This window comes from Sceloporus occidentalis, unplaced genomic scaffold, assembly GCF_023333645.1.
Source record: "Sceloporus occidentalis isolate IW3139 unplaced genomic scaffold, rSceOcc1.0.p SCAF_2, whole genome shotgun sequence".
Taxonomy (NCBI): Eukaryota; Metazoa; Chordata; class Lepidosauria; order Squamata; family Phrynosomatidae; genus Sceloporus; species Sceloporus occidentalis.
The window spans coordinates 187,333,155-187,359,266 of record NW_028316982.1 but is presented as its reverse complement, the minus strand read 5'-3'; the positions used below and the strand labels follow the sequence as shown (position 1 = coordinate 187,359,266).

Sequence of the window (26,112 nt, the reverse complement as noted above, 5' to 3'; positions counted from 1 at the left end):
GAGAGACTAGAGAGAGGAAGAGAGAATACACACACATACTCTGAGCTGAGAATGGGTGAGACTGGTGTTCTGCACAGCCGCTAGGGGGCGACCCTCTCACTTTTTGGCTGCCTGCGAAACCAAGGGGCCCGTCCACCGGAGGCCCACCGGAGCCCCACCACGGGCGCCGCCGACTAGAGCAGGTGGCCTGGTGATAGCTGGGCTCTGTGGTTTCAATTGGAAATCCTCCAAGGGGCTGGAAAAGGGCATACCTGGGAAGGCCAGCTGTTGTGCGGTTTTGCTTTAGGGAGTTGGCATGTTTTGGATGTTTTAATTTCCTTTTCCTTTTCTTTTTTAGTTTTGTATGGTTGTACGGGTTTTACTGACTACCAGCCTGAGAGAAAGGCGGAATATATAAATAAATGGATGGATGGATGGATGGATGGAATGAGGTTCTTTGGATGGAATCATTTTATGCCTAAACGTCAGGGGTTTGTTACTGAGGTACAGTCCACACTCCAGAAATAATCCCGTTTGACACTGCTAGGGAATTCTGGGAACTGTAGTTTTGCGAGACATTTAGCCTTCTCTATCAGAGAGCTCTGGTGCCCCCAATAAACTACAATTCCTAGGATTCCCTAGCAGGGAATTTAAAATGGTCTCAGACTGGATTATTTCTGCAATGTGGATTGAACCTGAGAGTGTACAAAGTGATCCAATGGCCTTTGAATCCTTTTGTCGGTGGTGCTGGGTGCCTTCAAAGTCTTTTCCGAGCCATGGCCACCCTCTCATGGGGTTTTCTGGGCGAAAAGGGTCCAGAGAGGGTTTGCCGTTGCGATGGCCCTCTCCTTGCCAAACTTTGGGGGGAGAAGGGACTTCTTTTGGACTGCCATGTTGGCTGGCGGGGATGCTGGGAGTGGCAGTCAAAAAAGGAAAGGGGGGAACTTTTCCCGTGCTTTGCTTTTTGCCCATGCCAACTCCAAGAGGGCAGAGAGTGGCCAGCAAACCCATTTCCAGGAAGAAACTCTTCTAGAACATGGCCACATAGCCCGAAAACCCCACAAAAAAGTATGGGTGCCGGCTATGAAAGCCTTCGACTTCCCATTTCCTTGCCTTGGCCTTCTTCCCAGCCATGCTTTCTGTCCCAACAAAAAGAAAAGACTCTTCTAGCACCTTTGAGATTTCTACAAGAGAAAGGAGTTGGCAACAGCCTCCGTGTGTTTGTCTTTCTCCTGTACAGTTTGTTAACATCTCTGCCTGATGAGGAAACCAGGAGAGCCTCCCAAAACACCTTGCATCATCGGGAGCTTTGGGGCGTTTTTGGTCGTCCCCATAAAGGTACTGTAAAGGAACATTGTTCTGTGGGCGTTAGGGTGCTTTTGCTGTACGGCCAGCATGGATCCTGCCTGGAGATGTTTGCTCTCGGTTAGTCTCAAAGATCCCTTTGCACACTGATATACTATATAGGTTGCATCCACACTGGAGACATAACCTGGCTTGGCACCGCTGAGAAAGAGTATACCGCTTCTGAACGCTTCTAACAGTATGAAGAGCTACTCCAAGCGGAGCCTCAGAGCCTGGAGTAGGGGGGGAAAGAGGGGGGGACAAGGGGAAAGCATCCCTATCTATATTAAGGGGTTCAGCCCCCCCCCCCGACTCCAGTGCCTCTCTCTACCCAGAGCGAGGATTGGGCCTCCATCCTGCCACGGGTGTCTCTGGCATAGGAAAGCCTCCCCTTGACGGATTTGGAGGGAAATGGGGGGCTGAGATGGGGGGAAGCAGGTAAGGCAAGGGAGCTGTCTTGGGGTGGCCTCCTGCCTCTCTCAGCCCCGAGGCTTGTCATCCTTCCAAAGCATCCGTTTTGTTGGCCTGATCTCCGCAAGGTTTCTTCTTTCGCTCTCATGGCTATAATCCGACAGGATCGTTGGGATCATGGCTGGATGGTGGATTATTAGGATCCGCTTGGGGGGGTCTCCCTCCCTCGCCACGGTGCTCCATTGGCAGGAGGCAAGAAGAAGGAGAAAGTGTGTGCGTGTGTGTGTTATATGTTGTGTACTTCAAGTCTCCTGGCGACCTTAAGGCGACCCTTTCATGGGGTTTCTTTGGCCAGATGGGTTTTTGTCCTTGCCTTTCTCTGAAGCTGAGAGGGTGCAGGGATTCGAACCCAGATCTCCAGAGTCGCAGTCCAACACTCGAGGGGCAAGGAAGCCAGATAAAAAGGGAGCGAGAACAGGGACAACAAGGGATGGCCGGTTGAGGAGTATTGGCTCCGGGGAAGAGTCTAAAGTTGGGGTCCGGAGAAGGGCCCCTTGGGGGCCAATGGAAGAGCCGCTTCTGGTGGGATGGAAGGAGCCTCTTGAGGATCTCAGGGGGCCTTGGGAAGAGGAGGGTGCTTAGGATCGGAGGCAGGGGAGTCATACGATATGGGTTTTTCTCTCAGGTATTAATTTTCAGAGCTTCGGCCAAGTTTCATGTTAGGAAGAGGTTGCCCAAGATGGCCCCTTCTTCTGAAATGAATAGCCCCAGAGTGGCCACATGTCCCCACCACAAAATGTAGGACGTTGGTGGAAAATGTAGGCCGTGAATATCTAATATACATTCTTAACCTGAAACTTGTCCGAAAGAGGGAACCGACCTCTGGAAAGAGGAAAACCACGGTCACACAGACCTGCCACCCCTTTCCCAAGGCAGGGGGACTAGACGCCCTCCTTTTCTAGGACGTGTCCTCCCTTTCAGCCTCCTGCCCAGGAGGAATTCCCAAATGTCTTCTATTTGGAGCATGACTAAGAAGCATGAATTTAATATTTAGAGTAGAGGTGGGGGGGGTTAACTTCTCGTCCATCGTGTCCTCCGTGTGTTGTGGGGTGTCCTACAATTTTCGGTACATTATCCTCTCCTCATTTGTCGTGAGGACACATGGTCACCCTCTCCAAAGGTCGTGGAGACAATGGCTTCGGTGACAGGGAAGACGAAAGGTACCTGCATTTTTGTACCAACAACGACAACAACAACAAATTACAAATAATTCCTTTCCTCGTGCTGGTTTGGCTGCCCCATCCTTTCCCTTCCCTAAGAGAGTCTCTTGTCCACCTAATTATTTATTCATTCATTTGTCTGCCTTCCTTCTCTCTCTCTCTCTCTCTCTCTCTCTCTCTCTCTCTCTCCTGAAAGGCCAGTGAGCCTTAAAATTGGGGCCAATAAATCTGGGGGTCCTGAGGGGACATTTTTGGTTCCTGTGGGGAAAAGGCGGGAAATTAGGCGCCTTTCAAGCGCCTTGAAGGGTCATCCTTCGTGGCCCAAAATGGGAGGGGGGATATGGGGAGCCCAGAGGCTTTCTGACTAGAAAAACGGGGCTGAAAGTTTCTTTTCTGTCCAAAAAGAGGCCAGAGAGAGCAGCAAGGACTCTCTCTCAGCCTCCCCTGAGGCGCCATCTCAAGTTTTGCCTTTGAGGCACGACGACCGGCCGTCCTCCTTTTCCAGGACGTGTTCTACATTTCAGCCTCCCGTGAAGGAGGGGTTTCCCGAATATCTTCCATTTTGAACGCGACGGAGAAACATGAAATTTACATTTATACGAGCGTTTATGTGGGCATGTCTTCCATTTTTCTCGAAGGTCCTCCATTTGGGGGTGCTTTGTCCTCCTTGGGGTTAAAGACAGCTGGTCACCCTGGTCTGAGGGGAGAAAAAAATAGGGGACCGGAGGTGGGGTCAATTGTCGGCCTTTTAACCTCATCATTGGCCCTCCTCCGCCGGCCTTTGGTTAAAGAAGGACTGGGGGGGGTGTACAATTCTTTGATGGTTTTCAAGGATTGCTTTCTATTCGGTGGAAGCTGTCTGAGAGAATAAACATCGAGTCCTTCCTCGGGCGGCCTTCCTTCAGTGCGGGACGGAATTTGAACCCAGCATCCGACCAGAGAGAAAAAGGCCCGAAGCCAAAGGGGCTTAAAACTGCTTCTCTGCCCCGTTTGGCTGGCAAGGATTTGGCCCTGAGGGAACGAAAGGGGAGGAAAGGAGGTGGGGTGGGGGGGAATCTCCCTTTTCTGTCAGAGTTTTGGGACTCCAAGCTTTCGCTCCTCAGTCGAGGAAGCAAATCCCATCCCGCCTTGGATCGCCCCATATTGGCTTCCTTTGAGGAGACTGCGCCGTTTGCTCCCTGGAACCCAATTTTCCTTCCTTTCCCTCCCTTTTCTCCGGACCTGTGAAGGGCAGCCTACTAGGAGTAGCTACAAGGAGGAGAAACAGCAGAAAGAGCCAAAAGGGGTCCCTATTCCCTACTCATGGTTGTGGCGTGCCTTCAAGTCGTTTCCCACTTACGGAGAAATAAAACACAGCCTACAGAGATATCCATGTTTCATTTTTTCCCGTTTTATTCGGGTCACTTTTGGGGGGTTTTGGTGTGAAGAGGGGCCAAGATTGAATAAATGAATAAATGAACAAAATGGCACGATCCCCACCAAAGATTCTTCCTTAAAACACGGTTTAGTTTCATAAGAGCAAAGAATGAAAAGGGAAGGTTTGGGGTGATTTTTTCCCCAGGGAAAGGGGGGTTGGTCTTCCCACGAGGGAGAGAAGGGAGGCTTTAATCCAAGGGAAAGGAGAAGGAGAGTTTGGGAGCCGAAGCCCGGCTGCCAGAGGCTTTTCCTTCCCTCCGTCTCTCCACCGGAGCAAAAAAGGGCTTCCGCTCCTGCAGATCGCGCATTTGCATTTGAAAGAAGGATCCAGATGTTTATTGCAGTAAAAGAAAGAGAGAAGGAGAGTCAGAGCGACTGCGAGGGATCCCAATTATAAATCCTTGTATTTTTAAATACCGACTGTAAGCGATTCAAGTAGATGTCTTTGTAAAAAAAGAAGAAGAAAAAGAAAAGAAGAAGAAGAAGAAGAAGAAGAAGAAGAAATTAAAAAATAAATAAGTGACACGTTTGGGGAAGAAGGGGGTGGCGAGTGGAAAGAAAACCAGGCCTGGAGTCTCTTCGACACCTCCCTTGTCCCAGACCTGGGTTTACAGCCCTTCTTTGCGTATTATTTTGTCTCCTGCCTCGCTGGTTGCCCAAAGCAAGGAGGGACCCGCCATCGGTCTCTGCAAAGCCACAAGAAAATCAATAGCCTGTGGGCGATCTCCTGGGCCTCCCCATAAAACCCACTGCCCTCCCTACACTTGAGATGGTTGCCCAGCTAGAAAAATGGAGGTGGAGATTTAAACACCTTTTCTTACAGACCCCCATGCAAGTGTTCTATTAAAGCAAACCTGGCAGAGAGAGGTTTGGGCTCCGGGTGAGTTGCGGTGACTTTGGGTGACCTCCATCCTAGGAGTGACCCCATCTTTTCCTTGGGCCTCTTGCAAGGTGGCCTTCCTTGCCACATACTTCGCTCAGTTTCCAGCGAGTGGAACCGGGGCAGAGCAGCAGACCTATTGAAACCAGCGGGGATTGTTTTATCACAGCCTCACACTTAAGTCTGGAAGCTTTCCATGGGTCTGCCCCAGGATCGGGACCTGGTTCAGTGGGGCAGCAGCTCAAAAGAAAGTAGAAAGATCATTCCCAGTTTGGGAAGGCGAGCGGTCCCAGCAATTCTCCAAAGAAAACAGCTCCCCTGTTTTTGCAGTGAAAGGTTTTTTGGGATTTGGAGTCAGTCCCAGAGAAGACGGAAAGGAGGAGCCAGGATTCAGATCCTTTTTGATCTCATTCTAGTCAAATTAGTCGATTTGTCTCAAGGGTCATTTTTAGTCTCGGGTGGAAAGAGAAATCCGGAATTGTGTCGCCTTTTGCCTTGAGGATATACAGATTATATATACAGTAAAACAAGTCAACAATATATATATACACACACAAACACACACACACACACACACACACACACACACACTTACATGGCCATGTCACAATTCAGGAGAAAAGTTTAACAAGTTTAAAGGACATTTCCCAAGCCACCCCTCCTGCTTCTTTTTGGGATTCTCCATATCGTTTCATTTTAACCCTTTAATTATTAACGATGAGGATAACTACCGCGTTGAAAGGAGTCCCCGACATTTGTTTTTTCTGGGCCATCTGGTCAATGAACGAAGTTTCTCGAGAAAACATACCCCCCCTGAGCTTAATTCCTTTCTTTCTAGGTATAAACAAACATTCACAGACATCGGGGCATTAACACCCGGCGTTAAGACTGTAACCCTAAAAGCACCAGCTGCGGAGTAAATTGCGATTCATCCGTCCAAGTCCTAATGCGAAGGAAACGAATGAAGTAAAACGCCTTTCAAAGAAGTAATCCACTCTTGATTTAATCAAGCCCAGAAACCCAAGGCCGCCGGGGAGGATGTTTCTTCCATGTACCCACAGAGTGTAAGGGAAGATTGTAACACAAGGCTCTATCTATCGATCCAAATAGGATAGTTGCAGTGTGTTATAATCTTGTTGTTGATTGTTGTGTGCCTTCAAGGGGTTCCCAACCTAAGGCGACCCTAAGGCAAACCTATCACGGGGCTGAGAGTGTGTAACTTACCCAAGGACTACGAATGGCCTTTTCCCACATATCATGGGTTAGTTTCCCACACTTTCCGGAGGTGGACTGTGGGAAGGATCCCTCCCCTTCAGGGTGACCCAGAGGTCCTCTTTTGCCACGAAATGTCCTCCATTTCCACCTCCCTTCAAGGAGAAATCCCAATATGCCCTCCATTTGGAGCATGACTAAGTAGCATACATTTATACTACATGTTTTTAACTTTTATTTTGTAATGCTCTCCGTGGGCTTTTCCCCCCTGAACGCCCTACGTCCAGAGTGACTCAGGGTGTCCTCCTTTTCCGGGACACGGCTTCCATTTCCACCTCCCTTCCAGAAGGAATTCAAAAATATGTCCTCTGTTCGGAGCATGACTGAGAAGCATGCATTTATACTACATGTCCTTAGCTTTTATTTTGTAATGCTCTCCGTGTTTTTCTTGAACGCCCTGCGTCCAGGGTGACCCAGGGGCGTCCTCCTTTTCCAGGACACGTCCTCTATTTCAACCAGGAGGGATTCCCAAAGGCCCTAGGACTCCGAAGCAAGGCATTTATATTCCTAAGAGTGTTTTGTTTTTTAAAAGCTTTCCTTTGGCCATGTCCTCCCTTTTTCTGGAAGGTCCTCCCTTTGAGGACTGCATCTGGTCCCCTTGGCCAAGAGGGAGGGTGGCCTTCCCTTTTCCTTGTCCTTTAAAAGTCCCAGAAGGAAAGGCGAAGGGGAAGTCAGAGACTCCCTTGGCCGCCCCCAAGAGGCCGGGCCCTCCTTCCCTCCCCAACCCGAAATCCGGGCCAGGTTTTCCCCTTGGCGGAGAGCCGGAGGCTGCCCAACCTCTGGCAGGAGCCAATCAGAGCTGGGCTCTCAGCACGTGGAGGAGAGGCAGCCTAGAGCCCCGCGAGGGAGCCTCAGTCCCTACACTCGCTCCCGGGCTCCTGGCCAGCAGCACCGGCCCACAGACCCACCGACGGAGCCTCCTGGGCGGCGGAGGGCCTGCTCGCCTGGCCGGGCCCAAAGCCCCTGACCCCCGGCTCCCTCCACTTGCAGCCCTTAGGAAGAGGACGAGGCACCCAAAGCCATGAGCAACCCTTACCAAGAGGAGAGCTGCTCCGAGAGGCCGGAATGCAAAAGTAAATCCCCAACTTTGCTCTCCTCCTACTGCATCGACAGCATCCTGGGCCGGAGGAGCCCCTGCAAGATGAGGCTGGTGGGCGCCCCCAACGCCAGCGCCAGCGCCAACGCCGCCCTCCCCCCGATGGCCGGCGCCAGGAGCGAGCAGCAGGACAAGGCCGGGCCAGGTGAGCCCCCGCCGGCAGGGAAGGAGGGCCGGGGAGGGCAGGGGCTCCGGGGGAAGACGGGGAGCCAAAGAAAAACCCAAAACACTCCCAGGGGAAGGAAATAAATAGATAATCCCATGGCTTCCTTTAGTCAGGCTCAAAATGGAAGGCGTTTGGGACAGTCCCTGGACGGGAGGTGGAAATGGAGGACGGCTCCTGGGGAAAAGAAGATGGCTGGTCTCCTCTGAGGGACCCAGAATGGGGCCCTGAGGGGCAGAGATGGCAGGATCAGGGCCCCGGAGCCAGGAGTCTCCTTCCACTTGCCAAGGGTCTTTCCGACAGTCGCCAAAGCCATGGGCCAAGGGGGCCAGGAGGTCCGGACCCGTGGGAGAACCCCGCTGGGGTCCCATCTCTTTCCCCGCCTTCCCTATCTTTAGCCTGCCTGCCTGCCTGCCTGCCTGCCTGCCTGCCTGCCTGCCTGCCTGCCTGCCTGCCTGCCTGCCTGCCTGCCTGCCTGCCTTCCTTCCTTCCTTCCTTCCTTCCTTCCTTCCCTTTTGCCCAGCTGCGTCCGCCTTGCTCCTCGGGAAGAAGGAAATCTCCTTCCCTCCCTCCCTCTTTCTTTCCTTCCCTCCCTCCCTCCTTCCTTCCTTCCCTATTTTGGGTGGGTGGCCTTGCGATGACAAATGCCGGCCTTTGTCAGGACGGAGGTCCTGGCGGGGATTCCCCGTATGCCTTTGCCTGCCTCCGCCGGGCCTGGAGCGAAGGAGGGCCAAGCGATCTGGTGTCACTCCGCATGGAGGACATTGGGGCTCCCTTCTGGAGACTGAGCTCCGGGAAAGGAGGGGAAGAGGGGGCAAAGGGGGAAGAGAGACAAATCTAGGATTATTATTATTATTATTATTATTTCTCCTTGGACGGGCTTCACCCTCTTGGCAGGTTTGGAAAAATTAGAAACCCTTCCAAGGTGATCGACAGGTGTCAGATAGAGAGTCAGGACAACTTTGGGACGGAGAAAAGAAGCAGCTGCAGCCTCAAATCTGTTGGAGGTGATAGCGGCCTTGTCCCGAAATAATGCAGGGAGATTTTTATGTATATTCTTCCCCCTCTCCGCATTTGCGGTTGTTTTCCTCTAAATAAAATCTTCGCATAGAGAGGCACACACTGCCCTAAAGGGCAGGTCTGAAATATGCCTCTGAAATGCTCTGAAACCTTTCGGGGGGTGAAGGTGCGCTTTGTGTCTTTGAAAAGTAAACCCTATCACGGATGGGTTTTTCCGGGGCTGAGAGTGTGTGACTCACCCGAAGGCAACGAATGGGCTCTTTCCACACATTAGTTTTCATACTTTCCGGAGGTGGGAAACAGGGGGAGGATCCCTCCCCTTCAGGGTGACCCCGCCGTCCTCCTTTCCCAGGACACGTCCTCCTTTTCCACCTCCCATAATCAATTCCACACTGTCGGAAGGTGTGGAAGGAATGAGAAAGGTTGGCTATTTTGGGGGAGGTGGGGGTATGCCTGGGAAATTGGGGCTCCCTGCTTGAGAGGGGAGGGGGAACGGGGGTACAGAGGGGAAAGAAGAAGAAGAAAAGGGATAAAAAGAGAAAAATCTGGGTGTTTTTTTTTTCCCTCCCTGGAGGGCGGAAAGGCAAATAAAACAGGAAAGGCTTCAGAGGTGACCGAGAGGTGCGCCCTTTGTCCGTCGGGGGCCGGAGGGGGTCCCATTCCTACAGTCCGAAGAAACTGCCCCTCTCAAGCAGGGAGCCCCCCAATTTCCTCAGGGCTTCCAACCAAATCCCTTCGGACAGTGTGAGATTCATTAAGGGAAGGTGGAAATTGAGGGCGCGTCCTGGAAAAAGAGGACGGAGGGACCCTTTTCACTCTCGGCCACTGCGGGAAACTCGCCCTGCAGGAAATGTCAGGAGAGAAGACCATGGCCTTGCTGGACGGGGCGGCGTTTCTCTTCAGTTCTGCCGCCGTCTGTGGGAGGTATGGATGGGGGGTGGCCCGAGGAGGGTCTCCCTTCTCGCAGGCCGGAGGGGTGACGGCTGCCTTGTCCCTCTGCTTCTCTCCCGGGCAGGGCCGGCTAAAAGCAGCCCGTCGGGCTTCGAGGCCTCGGAGCTGCACCTCCCTCCGAAGTTGCGCCGCCTCTATGCTCCCGGTGGAGGTGGCGGGGCCCGTCTGCTGTCGAGGGGAGGCGATCGGAGCGAGGCGGCGTCGGCCTCATCGTGGGAGGCGCTGAAGATCAGCCAGGCCCCGCAGGTCAGCATCAGCCGCAGCAAGTCCTACCGGGAGACCGCGCCCTTCCACGACCTCGAGGGCGGCAGAGCCCCCCGGGACCCCCAGGACTTGATGGACGAGGAGGAGGAGGACGACGAGGAGGAAGACGAGGAGCTGGAGGAAGACCTGTTGGACGACGAGGAAGAGGAGGAGGAGGAGGAGGAAGAGCTCTTAGCCGAGGCCAAGGAGGCCCGTCGGGGGGTCGGGCCCGGTCTGGGTCTCGTCCCTGCCCCGCCGCCGCCCCCTCCGCCTCCGCCGCCGCCCCCGGGGGGTCCGGAGGGCTCGGAGGGCTGCTCGCCCAAGGCGGAGCTGGGGCTTCCCGGCGAGGAGCTGCTGGGCCCCGAAGGGAAGGACGGCGAGGAGAGCGTCTGCCTGTCGGCCGGCAGCGACTCCGAGGAGGGCCTCCTGAAGAGGAAGCAGCGCCGCTACCGCACCACCTTCACCAGCTACCAACTGGAGGAGCTGGAGAGGGCCTTCCAGAAGACCCACTACCCCGACGTCTTCACCAGGTAAGCCTTAGGCAGGAAACGGGACTTCGGTTCATTTGGCATCAGGAGATTGGGAAGGAAAGGAAGGGCGACTTTGGAAAGTTCGGCCCAAAAACTCCAAACTTCTGGGACGGGGAGGGCTTTTTCCCCTAGGAATGGGAGTTGTGTTGTGTCCAATAAAGTAAAGGGGGGGGGCTCGTACTTTTCCCCTTCGGTTGTTGAAGGGTGGAGGGGTTTTGTTTTGTTTTTAGAAGATCCCACCCTTCCTCGTTATTTTAGGCCCCAGGATCTCCCTAGACTGGAAGACCAGGGGCACTCAGCCATGGAAACCCACTGGGTGGCTTTGATTAAGTCCCATACACTCAGCCTCAGGGGAAAGCAAGGGCAAAAGAAACTTTAGTTGTTCGTGGGTTTTTCGGGCTAGGTGGCCATGTTCTTAGAAGAGTTTCTTCCTGTCGTTTCGCCAGCAGCTGTGGCTGGCCATGATGCTGGAGAAACGTCAGGAAGAAACTTCTAGAACATGGCCACATAGCCCAAAAAACCCACAAAAAAAACATGGATGCCGGCCATGAAAGCCTTCGACTTCACCAAAGAAACTTTCTTCCCTCGGAAGAAACTTGCCAACGAAACCCTAGGATAGGGTCGCCATGAACTGGAAACGACTTGAGGGCACCCAACAACAACTAGGGCAACTCAGAATCTCTCAGCCCCAGAGGAAGGCAAGAGAAACATGCCAAGAAAACCCGCTGACAAAGTCGCCATAAGTCAGGAAAAAAGACTGGGAGGCCCACAACAACAACCATCTCCCCAGAGGTCCCCCATCCCGGACCTAAGGGAGGACGGGGTGGAAGGGGGGGGCTGTCGTGGCCCTGGGCCTGCCCTCCACCCCACCGGCCTCCAAGGCCAGGCGAAGGGGCTGGTTCGGGGCCAGGACTTAGCCAAAGCCAGGCCGCCCGGGTCTATTTTTGCTCGGCTCTCGGGGATCAAGTTCCCGGCCCACGGCGGAGGCTCGGGAGGCGCAGATCAAAGGCAGGAGGAAGCTAAAAATATGGGGCCGGAGGGAGGCAGGGCCCCCGCCGCCGCTTTACTGGACACCGGCCAGGAAAGGGAAGGGAAGGAGTTTTGGAGGGCGACAAACTGCTTTGCTTTGGGATTCTGGGGAGAGGGACAAAGGGGGCGAAAGCTGCCCTTGCCCCTCGGGTCTCAGGGTCCGCGTCTCCGGCCAGCTTCTCTCCTCGCTTGCTCCCGATCCGAATTAAAGACGGGCCTCCTTAACCCGCCTTCCTTTTCAACCTGCTTCGGTATAAAAAGGAAAAGGTGCGGGGATCAGTTTTGTTTGGAAGTTATGCACAGCGGATTTATTCCTTTTTAAAAAAAGAAATTAAATTCTGGGAGGCAGATCGTAGGGCTCCCCTCTCATCCCGCCAGCCCCAGCCCCCTTCCTTCTCTCCTGTTGCTGCCCAAGAGGCTGCAGAGCAAGAGAAGCGAGTCCCCAAGCCTGAGAAGCGCCAGGCCGAGCCCCAGCTGCTGGGTCTGGGGGCTTTGGGCAGCGCTCGAGGAAAGAGGGAAAGGGGCTCTTTCTTACCGAGGGGGAGAAGACTCGGCTTCGAGAGAGAAGGGGGCCTTTCCCACCCCCGGGAGGGAGCCCTAGGGACCCACCCACCAAAGACCCCCGGCTTCTCTTCTTCAGCTTCTGTCCCTGGCAGCTCTTGAGGGGAAGACGAGGCTCTGGTGCCGCAACAAACTGCAAAGGAATCACATAGCGTTCAGTTGTGGTAGTTAAAGCGGCGTCAGACAGGAACATTTCTGCAGTGCGGAGGCAGCTAAGAAGGGGCCAAGAATTAGAATCCTAGAATCCTAGAGCTGGAAGAGATCCAGTCCAACCCCTTGCCATGCAGGAAGACACCATCAATTGCCCTCCCCCCCACACACACACACAGTTCTTTTCGGGGGGTCGGCTGAGGGGGGCGGGAGCCAGGCCTCGACAGTGGCTCCGTCTTTCCCTGGGCCTCTTTGTTGGGAAAGTAGGCCTCCTCCGGGGCTGGGGTTTCTTCTCTTTGGCCAGGCGGGGGTTTCCCTTCCTGGAAGGGAGGGAGAGCCCCTTGGAGCCTGGGAGGTCCAGGCCTTGGAGGGAAAGGGCGCTCCCCCGTTTGCCTTCATTCCTGCGCTGATCGCCCCAAAGGAGAGGCTTCGCGTAGCAGCCGAAGGAGGCTCCTTTGGGGCCTTTCCAGAGGCTCTCCGAAGGAAGGAGAAGGAAAAAAGGGAGGCCTGCATCCCTGGGGAATCTGGTCGCTCCAAACTTCCCCACCATTTGGGGAGAAAAAACTAACTGGGAAGTGGAGCCAAAACCAGGGAACCTCCGTGGGGTTCTCCGTCGGCGCTGAAGGCTGCTGCGCTCGATGGCATTTGGCGACTGAGAGGAGCCCTTCTCAATGCTGGGATTTTTGGGGGGGAGGGAGGAAGAAGAAGGGGGTGTCGAAAGATGGGGAGATCCCACAAGAAGGGCAGGAGGGTGGTCAGGGGACCGGTGCATTCGGTTCCCTCCCCCCTTCAGCCGACCTCTGTGTGCGTAAAAGTAGAAGGTGCCGGAGGGAAAAAGGCAACTAGAGACACCGAATAAAATCAGCTCTTGTAACCCCTCTGAGACTAATCGAAAGAAAGGAGTTGGCAGCGTGAGCTTTCCTAGACCCGAGTCTCTTTCCTCAGCCTGGCATCTTTCTGAGGTTGCTAATATTGTTGGGGGGCAATTAACTTACACTTTGTAAACCGCTCAAGGGGTGCTTAAGTGCCCTGAGAAGCGGTATAGAAATGTACTTGCTATTGCTATTGCTGTGTGCGTAAAGATAGAAAGTGTCCAAAGGGGGAAAGGCGCCCGAGGACAAAAAGCACCTAGAAACGTGCATTAAAGCCTGATAGAAAGGAGGAAAGAGGGCGAAGGGCTGAAAGAGGAAGTTGTATTCCAAGAAGCGGCCCGTCGCGATTTCCTTTGTGGCTTGTCCCCTGCGATCTCCAGCGGCCTCCCCGGCCTCTTGCTCTGCCCTCCTCCATCTGCCCTTCCAGGGCTGAGGCTCCTTCCTCTCCTCCTCCTCCTCCTCTCTCTCTTTGCCTGATCGCCTCTTTCTCTCTGCTTCTTGTCTCCTCTCCCAGGGAAGAGCTGGCCATGCGCCTGGATCTGACCGAAGCCCGAGTCCAGGTGAGTCCAAAGGGCCTGGGGAGGGAGAGGACAGGAGGGGAAAGACCGTCTCTTTGGGTGGGGAGAGGGGGGAATCCCGTTACCGGAGAGGCCGGGGGAGAGGCGACGGGGTGCCGCCTCCCTGCGCAGAAGCCACCGGGGCTTTCTTCCGCCGTCCCTTGGAGGGTCTGTGTGTTTGTTGACCAAATACCCAGGGCCCCCAAGCGGAGCTCCGATTAAAACTGCGGCCTTCCCTAGACCAGGCCCTCCGTCGGAGGTCTCCCGCTAGCCAACAGGGCCTTGGGCAGGGCTTGGTTTTCCCTCGCCTTTGGGTGCATCTACACTGTAGAAAGGATGCAGTTCTGCACCGCTTTAAGTCCTCTGTCTCCATCCTATGGAATCCTGGGATTTACACTTTGATCTTTAGCCTCCTCTGGCGAAGAAGGGCCTCCCAAAGCGACAAAAGCCCGGACTCCGAGGCCAAGGCAGGCCAAGTGGGGTCAAACTGCATTCTTGACAGTGTAGATGTACTTTCCCATTTCTCATAAAGTGCCAGGCTCTGGAAGGAGCGTCCCTTGCGCTTCTCCCGCAGCCCTTCCAGCAAAGGGGCCGGTGGCTCAGGCGGCAGGATTGCGTGGGCGGCGGCGGCGGCGGCGGCGGTGGGGATTCCGGGAGAACCTGGTTTCTACCTCTTCCCTCTTCCAGCCACCCCTCTCCCCACAACAGATGGCCCTGGCCTTTTGGCTGTGGGCAAATCCCTTTGCGTTCCGTCTGGCTCATTTGACGGCCAACATATCTCTCTCTCTCTCTCTCTCTCTCTCTCTCTCTCTCTCTCGGAGGGCTAATGAAGAGCCCGGCGTCGCCCTCCTCCTCCTCCTCCTCTCTGTTGACACATTTCTTCCTCGTCAAACAGAGATGTGACAGCGACGCAGGAGTTTCGGCTCAGGGGAACGAGTCGTGGGAAAGTTAAATAACTCCAAAAGAGAGAGAGGGAGAAAGAGCGGCAGCAATCGCTTTCTCTTCGCCCCCCCCCCCCAACAAGGCAGGCCCCTCTGTCTTCCCAGCCCCCTCCCTCCCCGGAGAAGAGGGCATTAAACACGAGGGGGGGGGGCTGAATTATTGGAGCCCCGGGGCTTGCCTTGGAGTGTCGTCCAATCTAGTAATTTCGTCAGAAAAGGGGAATTGGCGCTGCCTGGGACCAAAGTGGGAACTGGGTGGGAGGCACGACGGGGATTTGGCTGCCTTCAGACCCAGAACCGCTTCCTCAAAAACCTCGGGAAGGGAGCGGGGGAGCAGAAGGGGGTACCCACCTTTTTACCCCCGACCCTCCCTGCCCTTTTAAAAATTCCCCATATCTCTTTTGCAAAGGAATACAGTCGGGGAAATGGACTTTAGTTTAACGTAGAAAATACTCTCTCCTGTTTGCAAAACGAACCATTTGTTCGGTGCAGTGTCCATTATTATTATTATTATTATTATTATTATTATTATTATCCCTCTTTTAAAGCGTTTCGTTATCGCAGGAACGAAAGAGGGAAATAAAAGTGATGGGAAGAAATACATTTTTTAAAAAATCTCCTATTTCCACCATCCTTTTGGGTCAGATGCGCGGCGGAGGGAGAGACCCGGAGTTGGGGCTTTTTGTTTTATATATATAGGCAAATCGGTCCTTTCATTGACTGGGGAAGGAGGGAGGGTGTGTGTGTGTGTGTGTGTGTTAAACCCCCTCCCTCCTTCCTCAGTCAATGAAAGGACCGATTTGCCAATTGCGGCGCTGGCAGGAATAACCACAATCATCATCATCATCATCAAAAAGAAATAATTTCCATCGTCTGGGAAATTAGCGTTAAAGCCTTTTAAGTGCCGCTCTAAGAAAGATTGGCTTTTTTGTTGCTTTTTTGCCTCTTTTTTTGGGAAAAAATAATGGCCGTTCAAAGGAGTCCGTGAGGTTCGTGTTGGCGAAAACATTTAGCTGTCTGTCAGTCCGATGCAGTTTCACAAAGGGGGGGGGGGGGCGAGGGAAAAAAGGACTGGCTGGAAAAGACTGGAAGCAAGGAAGGCTTGGCAGAAAACGGGGAAACGTTAGGGAAAGGGCCTGGATCGCTTCAACGTCGTTACATTTGGTGGGTGATAGGGACAGGTCCCTTGAAGAGCGAGAACGGCCCTCTTCGGGGCTGTTTCTGGTCCCATTAAGGATTAAGAAGTCATTCTATTTACGATCCCATTAAGAGTATGGCCAAGTTGATCCCTTCTACTGAATGACTAGATCTAGGGTGACCAGATGTCCTCAAGGAGAACAAGGCTCCGGGAAATGTAGGACATCCCCGACAAAAAGGGAGGAGATAGACCTAAGGGGGGGGGGGAAATATGCCAGGAATTCCTTCCTATTAACACTCCTGTAACGAAGGAGCATATGTTTAGATGAGTTGTTGACTCCTGCAAATGTCAACCCATGCTTTCTGAGTCCAAGTGGAGGACCTTTTGGAAATCCCTTCTGGAGAGGAGGTTGGGATGGAGGGGGTTGTCCTGGAAAAGGAGGACGCCTGGTCACCTTGGCATAGCTCTCTCTATAGCCAAACTGCCTTGTTTTAACGCCAACGAAGCCCAGCTGTGCAGGAGCATGGGAATGGCTTTCTGGAAGGCAAGCTCCCCCTTTTGCAGGACTGGGCATGGAAAGAGTAGGGGGGCAAGTCTCTGTCACTAAGTGGGGTTTACAATCCAGAACTCCCCCCGCAAAAGAGTCGGATTCATAGACAGAGAGCTTTTGGGTAACATCTTCGAGTTAACCAGTTTGTTTAGGGGCAAGATTTGGTGGGGCTGCGCAGTTTATGCCATGAACGTTGTGCCAAACTAGTTGGTTATAACCACCCGGTTTAGCAGCCCAAGTCCACAAAAGAGGGATACCTTTATATTTTTATATATATATATATTATTGGCCAGATAAAATGCGTAAACAAAAGGCATGATTTTGGAAAGCTTGCGACGTGTGCCTGAGGCTTTTTCTTTGGCCCCGCAAAAGGTGATCCCTGTTTTGTGGATGTTGGGTGCTGTGATGTTGCACTTTGCTAACCCGTCTATCCCTGGATACGTTTCCTCTTCCTCTAAATAGTAAGTGATTCTAAATAGTAAGGTCCTCTAAATAGTAAGGTCAGATTAAGTGATCTTCTGCCGCCGGGAGGAGATTTATCGCTGTTTTCGAGTTGCACTAAATGGAATTGGAAAGACTTTTGCATCCTACTTTAAACCGTTCTTCTCGCTTTCCATCAAACGATCAATGGAAATCTTCCTAAATCGGTCGCTTTACATTTCCTAATTCCAACCCAACAGCCCCAAAAGGAGATGTTTAATGTCCCCCTCCCTTCCCATAGCCAGGGCATCATTGGAGAGGGGACTACAGCTCCCAGAATCCCCCACCCAGCATGGATCCTTCTTTCTGGGAGCTGTGCTCCAGCAGAAGGGACCATTCCCGGCCTTCTGCTTGGGCCTTTGGAGTCCAAGGAGAGGAGGGCCAAGGTTACTTTCGGGAGGGAAACCGCACAGGGGCCCGACCCTGCCTTGCAAGTTCCGATTCTGGGAGGGGATGCTGGGCTGGGGGCTGCCTTGTGAGAAGGAGACATCCTGGGGGTGTCTTCCTTGGGCAGGGTGACCAGAGGTCCCCACCCTAAAAGGAGGACCAGGCACCGCAAAATGGAGGACAACGAAGCGAAAGTGTAGGGCGTTGCAACATAACAGCGCAAAATATAAATATAAAATATGTTTTACAAATGCGCATAACTATAAATCCATGCTCCAAATGGAGAACGTTTTGGGATTAAGGTTGTGGAAGGATGTGATTTGCGGGGGAAGGGGGCACAAACCCACAGGGGCCCGATCCTGCCTTGCAAGTCCCGATTCTGGGAGGGGATGCTGGGCTGGGGGCTGCCTTGTGGGAAGGAAGGCGGTGGGACCCTCCCTAAAAGGAGGACCAGGCACCACAAAAATGGAGGACAACGAGCCCCAAATGTTGCAGAATAACAGCTAAAACTAGAAACAGAAATATATGTGTGTGTGTGTGTGTGTGTGTGTGTGTGTGTGTATATATATATATATATGAGTGCTCCAAATGGAGGAGGTTTTGGAAACCCTTCTGAAGGGACTGGACAAGAATCTCTCTAGTCCTCTTAAGTACAAGAACACCCAAAATCCACAACAGAGATGGAATGGGGGACAGGACCTGGAGGGGAAATAAATAACAAGCAAAAATAGAAATAGAAATATATTTTATAAATGTATAGAAACAGAAACTCATGGTCCAAATGGAGGACATTTTGGAATCTCTCCTGGAGGGACTGGACAGGGCTCTCCCTCGTCCCCTCAGTCTCCCCAATAGAGAGGAAATGGAAGACAGTTCCTGGGTTAAAAAATAATAGCCAAGAACAGAAATATATGTTTTAGAGGTGTATAATAGACCTAGAAATGGAAGCCCAGGCTGCCGATGGGGGGCGTTGGGGGACCCCTCCTGGAGGGAGGCTGGGGGGGAGGGGGCCTCCTGGGCCTGGCCGGCTGCCCTCTAACCCTGGGTCCTCCTTGTCTTTGGGGCGCTTGCAGGTCTGGTTCCAGAACCGCCGGGCCAAGTGGCGGAAGCGGGAGAAGGCCGGCGCCCAGAGCCACCCTCCGGGGCTGCCCTTCCCGGGCCCTCTCTCGGCCTCCCACCCGCTGGGGCCCTACCTCGACGCCGCTCCCTTCCCGCCCCACCACCCGGCCCTCGACTCCGCCTGGACCGCCGCCGCCGCCGCAGCCGCAGCCGCCGCCGCCTTCCCGGGCCTCCCTCCGCCTCCGCCGGGCTCCTCGGCCGCCTTGGGCCCCGCGGGCACCCCGCTCGGACTCAGCACTTTCCTCGGGGCCGCCGTCTTCCGGCACCCGGCCTTCATCAGCCCCGCCTTCGGCAGGTAAGCTAGACACGCACCCGCCGGCAAGAGGGAGAGGGGCTGGGGCAAAGGGAGAAGCCTTCTTTGGGGGGAAATGCCCCACTGCTCAGGGACCCCCCAACTTTCCTCACTCACATGTTTTGGACTCCAACTGCCTAGAATTCCCGACTGCTAGACAACTAAATAAAGCCCCAAACACCCGGAGGACCAAAGTTTGGGCATCGCTGCATGACTACCTTTGCCCTAAGGCAGTCATTCCCAGACTTTGGTTATCCAGATGTTTTGGACCCCAACTCCCAGGATCCCTGACTGCAAGCCAAGCTGACGAGGGGAATTAAAGCCCCGAACACCTTTGGAGGGGCAAAGTTTGGGAATCGCTGCAGGATTCGGGTTGCCCTGAATTCAAAGCTATAGCCGTGTTAGTCTGTAGAATCAGTACAGAGAGATCCTGGAGCATCTTTGAGACTCACTGAAATGAAGAAGTTGGAAGCATGAGATTTTGTACACTTCAGTCTACTTCCTCAGGTGTATTTGGTGGAGTGGAAGCCAGGGAGAGACATATATACATAATGCCATTGGTATGCAAGGATGTCAATACAAATTACAAGTAGACTGAAGTCTACAAAAGTTCATGCTGCCAATTCCTTTCTTTCAGTGAGTCTCAAAGGTGCTGCAAGATCTCTCTAGGTTGCCCTGAGGCAAACTTCACTCAGACGTTTTGGACTCCAGCTTCCCAGAATCCCTGACTGCAAGCCAAGCTGGCTGGGGGACCAAAGTTGGGGGATAGTTGCATGGCCAAGGCAGTGATTCCCAAACTTTAGTCACCTCGGTGTTTTGGACTTCAGCTCCCAAACTGGTTGGGGCTCCTGGGAGTTGACATCCAAACCATCTGGAAGAGCAGCGTTTGGGAACCAATGCCCCTAAGGCCCAGGTCTTTAGTCCACCTGGGAGACTGGCTTGGTGCTGTGTTTGAGCATTGGGCTAGGACTCTGGGAAGCATCAGAGGGGTGCAGGGGGTGCGGACCACACCAGGTGGCACCCCAAAAGGGGGTGACATACCTTTGCTTCCTTGGGAGGAAACAAGCAGGGGCATTTGCCTGCGTCCCATTAAAATGCTGAAGAGGTGGCGTAGTGAGGCTCAGTGGAAGGAGAAAGGAGAGGCCTTGCTTTTTCTTAAAATGTGAGAATCTACACATTTAATTTTTTTTTAATAATTATTCTATTATTAATTTTTTTCCCTTTAAAAACATCACATTTCATCCAATTTTCTACTTGAAGCACATGAAACTATGGATGTGTAAATATGTTTAGGCTGCGCATATGACACTGTAATTTTAAAAATATATAATTTTGAATGTGCTAGGTTTTTTTTTATATGCCACAACGATTACCAGGACATTCAGCGATACATGGGAATTGTGATTAATGAGTCAGATGAGCACAAAAAACATGACTAGAGTCATAGAATCGTAGAGTTGGAAGAGATCCCAAGGGCCATCCAGTCAAACCCCATTCTGCCATGCAGGAACTCTCAATCAAAGCATCCCCATTGACAGATGGCCATCCAGCCTCTGTTTAAAAGGGCTCTGTATAGTGTGAAATGGGAAGAGCTCAGTGTGTGTGGAAGCCAACCCTAGAGATGCCACCACCCATGTCATGCCACCCATGTGTCACCCACATGGAAGAGGCCACCATGACAGGCACCAAAAGGAGGGTTGGGATCCTGCTGCACTTTTCCCAGAGAGGCCAAAACCCCCTGCAAGGATAGGGAGCATGCTCAGTCGCAAAGGGAGCCACTTTCTGTTTTAAAAATGTCCCAATCAGTGATTCCCAAACTTTGCTCTTCCAGATGTTTTGGACCTCAGTTCCCAGAATTCCTGGCTGGGGCTTCTGGGAGGTGAAGCCCAAAACATCTATGACCCAAGGGCAACCTTTAGGCCACCTGTGAGTTTGGCTTGGTGTTGTGGTTTGAGACTAGGATTCTAGATAATCAGGGTTTGATTCCTCACTCGGCCCTGGAAACCCACTGGCTCACCTTGGCCAAGTCACACTCTCTCAGCCTCAGAGGATGGCGAGGGCAAACATGCTCTGAACAAATCTTGCCAAGAAAAACCTCATGATACGTTCACAGCTGATTAGGGTTGCCAGAGGCCAGGAAGGACTTGAAGGCACACAACAGCAACACAGTTTGACTTGTGGCCTGCTAGATGTCTTTGGACTGCAACGCCCAGCATTCCTCATACAGACTGGGGCAGAGGGGCATTGCCGCCCAAACATCTGGAGGACCGTTGCAACAACAGTCAGATGGGATTCTTTTTCAGGGACTCAAGCATCCAGGTCTTGAAAATATTTATATTTTTAAAATATATAAAATCCGAAACCTTGATTTTGGTATTTTATGTAAGGGATGCCATTTTAATAAATAAATAATGAATAGAACTTTTATTTATATCCCACTTTTTGTGAAAACAAAATCAAAGCGGCGTACAGCGTATTAAAAACATACAATTTTATGATGCTGTAGTATTTAATTGTCACTTTTGCAAGTTTTTAATTGTAGCAACAGCAAGTGCATTTTAATACCTAAGCCGCTTTGAGTCCCGATTTTAGGGGGAAAGTGGGGTACAAATAAATATAACAACAACAACAGGACTTGAGCATCCACGGATTTTGGCATCCACCAAAGGTCCTGGACCCAAATCCCAATGGATACCAAGGGCCCACTGTCTTGCATTGGCTGCACTGGCTAGGGCAGGTGGGCATGGCAATCCCAGCGCACTGCAAGTCCCAGCATTCCTGGCCATTGGCCTAGGGCAGGTGGGACTTACGATCAAAACATCTCTGCAAGTTGGATCGGAGCCTCTTTCCAGCCTGAAACCGTTCCAGTCTTTGAAGCTTTGCCTTGGAGGACAGGAGAGAGTAGTAGTCAAGCAGCCACTTTGCGGCTGACTTGCAAAACGGTTTCCTCTGGAGCCAGGGCTCCTGACTCTTGAATTCCAGGACGGTGGGAATTTTGTTTAAATGGTCGTGAAGATCACATGCCAGGTTCCTGCCTCCTGATTGGACTCTCAGTTTAAAAACCCCGATCTCTGGCAAGTGCATTTAGACGGAGATCTTAGGGGCATTCCTTCCCATTTTTATGAATGGGGTTTGCAGCTGGATGCTCTGAGGCCGGGAGAGAGATTTAGGCCCGGTGCGTTTAGCATCTAAATGCATTTTTTTATTTGAGAAGAATTATATATATATATATATATATATATATATATAAAATGTACAAAATTTACTTAAATTTTAGTTTCCCCGTTCATATTTTAGTTGTGGCGTGATGGTTTGAGTGTTGGAGTGAGACTCTGGAGACCAGGGTTTGATTCCCAGCTCGGCTATGGAAACCCACTGGGTGACTTGGGGCAAGTCACACTCTCTCAGCCTCAGAGGAAGGCGGGGCAAACCTCCCCTGAACAAATCTTGCCGATAAAACACCATGATAGGCTCCTTTTAGGGTCGCCGCAAGTTGGAAACGACTTGAAGGCACACAACAGCGACAAGCAGCAACTAGTCGCAGAAAGGAGGATCAAGAGAGAAAGAGGGAAGTTTGGTCCTTTAAAGCCCTGACAACTCTTCTCCCAAAAGACCAGAAAGCGTGAAAGAGAGATGTCTCCAAAACCACGCCTTTTAAACCTGGAAAGAAATTAAAACTCAAACATTGGAAGCTGGGGGGACACTTTCTCTGTAGCTGTTTTTCTTTAAAGGAAAACCCAACAATGAAATGAAGGGAGAGGGAAAGGCAGCAGTTAATTAGAAAGACCAAAAGCATCCCTTATTCTTAAAGCCCAGGAGAGACCTGAAGGAGCAAAGGAGGAATAAAGGGGAGCACAAAAGGAGAAGGAAGGGAGCCTGCGGAGATGCTACTTAACACAAGTATCTCTGGAGGAAGAAGAGCAGGGGAAAGCCAAGGAGAATTCATCTTGGAGGGATGCAAGAGCCATCCACACTGCAGAAATAACCCGGGTTGAGACCACTTTAAGGGCCATGGCTCCAAGCTGTGAGATTCTGGGAATGGTAGGTTGTGGCACCAGAGCTCCACTACCATTCCCAGAATCCCATAGCATGGAGCCATGGCCTTTAAAGTGGTCTCAAACCGGGTTATTTCTGCAGTGTGGATCCAGCCCAAGTTTCTGGACTGGCGGCGGAGAGGAGGTTTCCCGCTCCCTTCCTCACCGCCCAAAATACTTTTAAAATGAGTTGAAAAAAGCACTAAACAGAGTGTCAAATAGGCTTTGCGATTAAAAACAGTCGTGAAGTTAAAGAGAGAGAAAGGAAGGAAACAGCAAAAGAAATGTGTCTTTGTAGGGGATCTTTTCCCCCGGCAATTCCTTCCCAGCTTTTTCTTCTGTTGCGTCGTGTGCCTTCGAGTCACCCGAAGGCGAACCTCTTTCAGGGTTCCCTCGGCAAGGTTTCTTCAGAGGGGGCTTACCTTTGCCACGCTCTGAGGCTGAGAGAGTGTGACTCGCCACAGGTCGCCCAGTGGGTTTCCTGGCTGAGTGCTGCATCAAACCCTGGTCCCCAGAGCCTTCGTTTTGCATGTTTTTTAATTGTATTGCTTTTTTAAAAAAATTATAAGCCTCTTTGTGTACCAAAAAACTGGATAATAATAATAATAGTAGTAGTAGTAGGAGTAGTAAGTAGTCCAACGCTCAGACCACTATGCTACGTTGGCTCCAGCCCTTTACATTCAACCATTTTAGCTTCGGCTTCCATGGAGAGGAAAAGCTTGGCCAAAATCGGTCGTGGAAAATCCAGGTGTGGTTGGACTACATCTCCCATCAGGCAGTGACAGCCAAGCAAGATTAAGGATGCTGGGAGTTGCTCTCCAGATACTCCTGGAGGTCCCCCAGTGTGTGGAAAGCTTGCCCTCTTTCTCTGGCCAGTTGGCTCTAATGCCTTGCTGTGGAAGATGGTGGGATGAGGAAACCTCAAAGGCTATCAAGTCGTGCCCGAATTGAGTGTTGGGCTAGGACCAGGGTTCGAATCCGTCTGGGCCATGCGGGTGACCCACAGAGATGGCAATGGGCAACAACCCCCCTCTGAAGAAGCTCGCCAAGAAAAGCCTGGGATAGGGTCGCCACGAGTCGGAAAGGACTTGAAGGCTCACAACCCCCACAATCCCCTCCTGGGGGCCCCGCTGCCGGCAGGGCTGAGCCCGCGGCCCCCGTCGCCTTCCCGGCCCAGAGTTCAGATCCCAGCCGGGATGATCCCCATAATCAGAGCTTTGGGTAATGAGGGGAAACCTGCCCAGCTCCATGTGCCACTTCAGGGGTCCCTGGCAGGAGAGAGGGAAGGAAAGAAGAAAGGAAGGAAGGATGGAAAGGAAAGAAGGAAAGAAAAAAGAATGTAAAGGAAGGAAAGAAGGAAGGAAGGAACGAAGGATGGCTGGAAAGGGAGGGAGGGAGGGAGGGAGGGAAATAAGTAGCTGGAGGAGGCGGAGTGGGAGGGAAGGCATTCCCCAAAGACTGTGCCCTGAGGGGCTGCCAGGGCTGCCAGCGGGGAACTGGCCTTCTTCCTCTGGGAGGGACTCCTCGGAGATGCTCGGGGACTCTGGGGCTGGGAAGAGGGGAGAGGGGCCCCGGAGGAAGAGAAGGGGGCCCAGGGAGAAGGAGAGAGACAGCCTCCGCCTGAAAGCCCCTTGTTAGGAGGCATCTGCACTGCAGGAACCATAACCCGCCTTGGCCCCACTCTGCACCCGCGCTCTAGAAACCATCCGGTTTGACACCCCTTGAACTGCCAGGGCTCAACGATAGGGAATTGGGGGTGTTGCATTTGGGTGTGGCACCAGAGCTCTCTGACAGGGAAGGTGAAATGTCTCACAAAACGACAGTTCCCAGGACAGTTAAAGCGGTGCCAAACGGGGTTCTTTCTCCAGTGTGGATGGATGCAACCTCTGTTTCTACAGCGCTCTGAGGGTCAGCTTTTTCCCTGGGAAGGTGGCCGCCTGAGTTTAAGTGCAAAGGGAAAGGGCCAGGCGCCCTCCTTTTCCAGGACACGTCCTCCATAACCCAGTTCTGGCCAGGAGTGATGACTGCTATGTTTTGAGCTTATGTTTCGGGAAGTCCCACATTTGTCTTGAAGGTGCTCCATGTCGCCTTGTCCTCCTTGGCGGCGGTCAGGGCCTTTGGTCACCTGAGAAGGGAGGGGAGCGGGGACGAGCAGCGCCCCGGGCGAAGGGGGAGATCTTGGCTTTGACCATGTCCTCCTTCCCTCTCTTTTCTTTCTTTACTTCCTTCCTTTTCTTCCTCCTCTCACTTTCCTTCCTTCTTCCTTCTCTTCTCTTCCTTTCCTCTCCTCCCTCTCTACGCATCTCCCCTCCCTCCCTCCTTTTCCTTCGTCCTTTCTCTCCTTTCCTTCCCTTACTTTTCCTCCCTTCACTCCTTCCTTTCTTCCCTCCCTTCTTTCCTTTCTTTCCTTTCTTCTCTTCCCTCCCTCCCTTCTTCCTTCCTTTTCCTCCCTCCCTCCCTCTCTCCCTTCCTTTCCTTCCTTCTCTTCCCTTCTTTTTCCTCCTTCCTTCATTCCCTTCCTTTCCTACCCTTCTTTTCTTCTTTCCCTCCCTTTCTTCTTCCTTCCTTCTTTCACTCCCTCCCTTTCTTTCCTTTCTTCTCCCTCCCTCCCTCCTTCCTTCCCTTCCTTCTTTCTTCCTTGTCTCCTTCCTTCCTTCCTTCCCTCATTCCCTCCTTCTCTCTCTCTCTCTCTCTCTCTCTCTCAGGCTCTTCTCGACCATGGCTCCTTTGAGCGGGGCTTCCTCGGCGGCGGCTGCGGCTGCTGCGGCGGCGGCTCTGCTTCGGCCTCCGGCTCCGTCGGTGGAGGGTCCCCCGGGCTCCTCGTCCTCCTCCTCCTCCTCGGCCTCGCCGGGGCTCCCTCTCTCGGACCCCTCCTCGGCGGCGGCGGCGGACCGTCGGGCCTCGAGCATCGCGGCGCTGCGGCTGAAGGCCAAGGAGCACGCGGCGCAGCTCAGCCAGCTCAACCTCCTGCCCCCCGGCACCAGCCCCGCCGGCAAAGAGGTCTGCTAAACAAGCAAGCAAGGAAGGAAGGAAGGAAGGAAGGAAGGAAGGAGGAGACCCAAGACCAAAACTGGGGGAGGGAGGGAGGGAGGGGAGGGAAGGAAGGGAGGAAGGAAGGAAGGAAGGAAGGAAGGGACAGAACGGAGGAACAGCCTTGGAAGGGGAAGGAAGCAAAAGCCGGGAGGGAAAAATCACTTTGGGGGAAGCACCCGCTGCGCCTTTGGTCGGCTCCTTCCTCTGCAAAAAAGGATCCAGCCAAGAGATCCCTTGGAGAGAGACAAAGAGAGGGAGATGGACCCATTGGGAAGAGACTGAAAAAAATGGATCCCTTGGTGCATCTCAAGAGGAGCCTTCCAAAAAGGAGGACCGGGAAGGAAAGAAGGAAGGCAGGCGGCTGATGCTCAAACCCTGTTCCTTGGCCGGCCGAAAGGAGAAAAGGCAACGAAAGGCACCGACAAAAGCCCTAAGCCTACAATT

The 26,112-nt window shown here is 52.8% G+C and overlaps 1 protein-coding gene across 1 annotated transcript; it reads left to right on the top strand.

Annotated features, from left to right (window-relative positions):
- Positions 1-7,402: 7,402 nt before the first annotated feature.
- On the top strand, positions 7,403-25,703 carry LOC149319474 (homeobox protein ARX-like). Its single transcript, XM_089511792.1, has 5 exons — positions 7,403-7,763; positions 9,817-10,525; positions 13,652-13,697; positions 18,264-18,604; positions 25,341-25,703. The coding sequence occupies exons 1-5, from the start codon at positions 7,544-7,546 to the stop codon at positions 25,642-25,644; spliced, it is 1,620 nt and encodes a 539-aa protein (XP_089367918.1). The 5' UTR covers positions 7,403-7,543; the 3' UTR covers positions 25,645-25,703.
- The last annotated feature ends 409 nt before the right edge of the window (positions 25,704-26,112 follow it).

Coding starts and splice junctions, on each gene's coding strand:
- LOC149319474 (XM_089511792.1), top strand. CDS start 7,544: ATGAGCAACCCTTACCAAGAGGAGAGCTGCTCCGAGAGGCCGGAATGC. Junction 7,764..9,816: donor GCAGGACAAGGCCGGGCCAG/GTGAGCCCCCGC, acceptor TCTCCCGGGCAG/GGCCGGCTAAAAGCAGCCCG. Junction 10,526..13,651: donor TACCCCGACGTCTTCACCAG/GTAAGCCTTAGG, acceptor CTCCTCTCCCAG/GGAAGAGCTGGCCATGCGCC.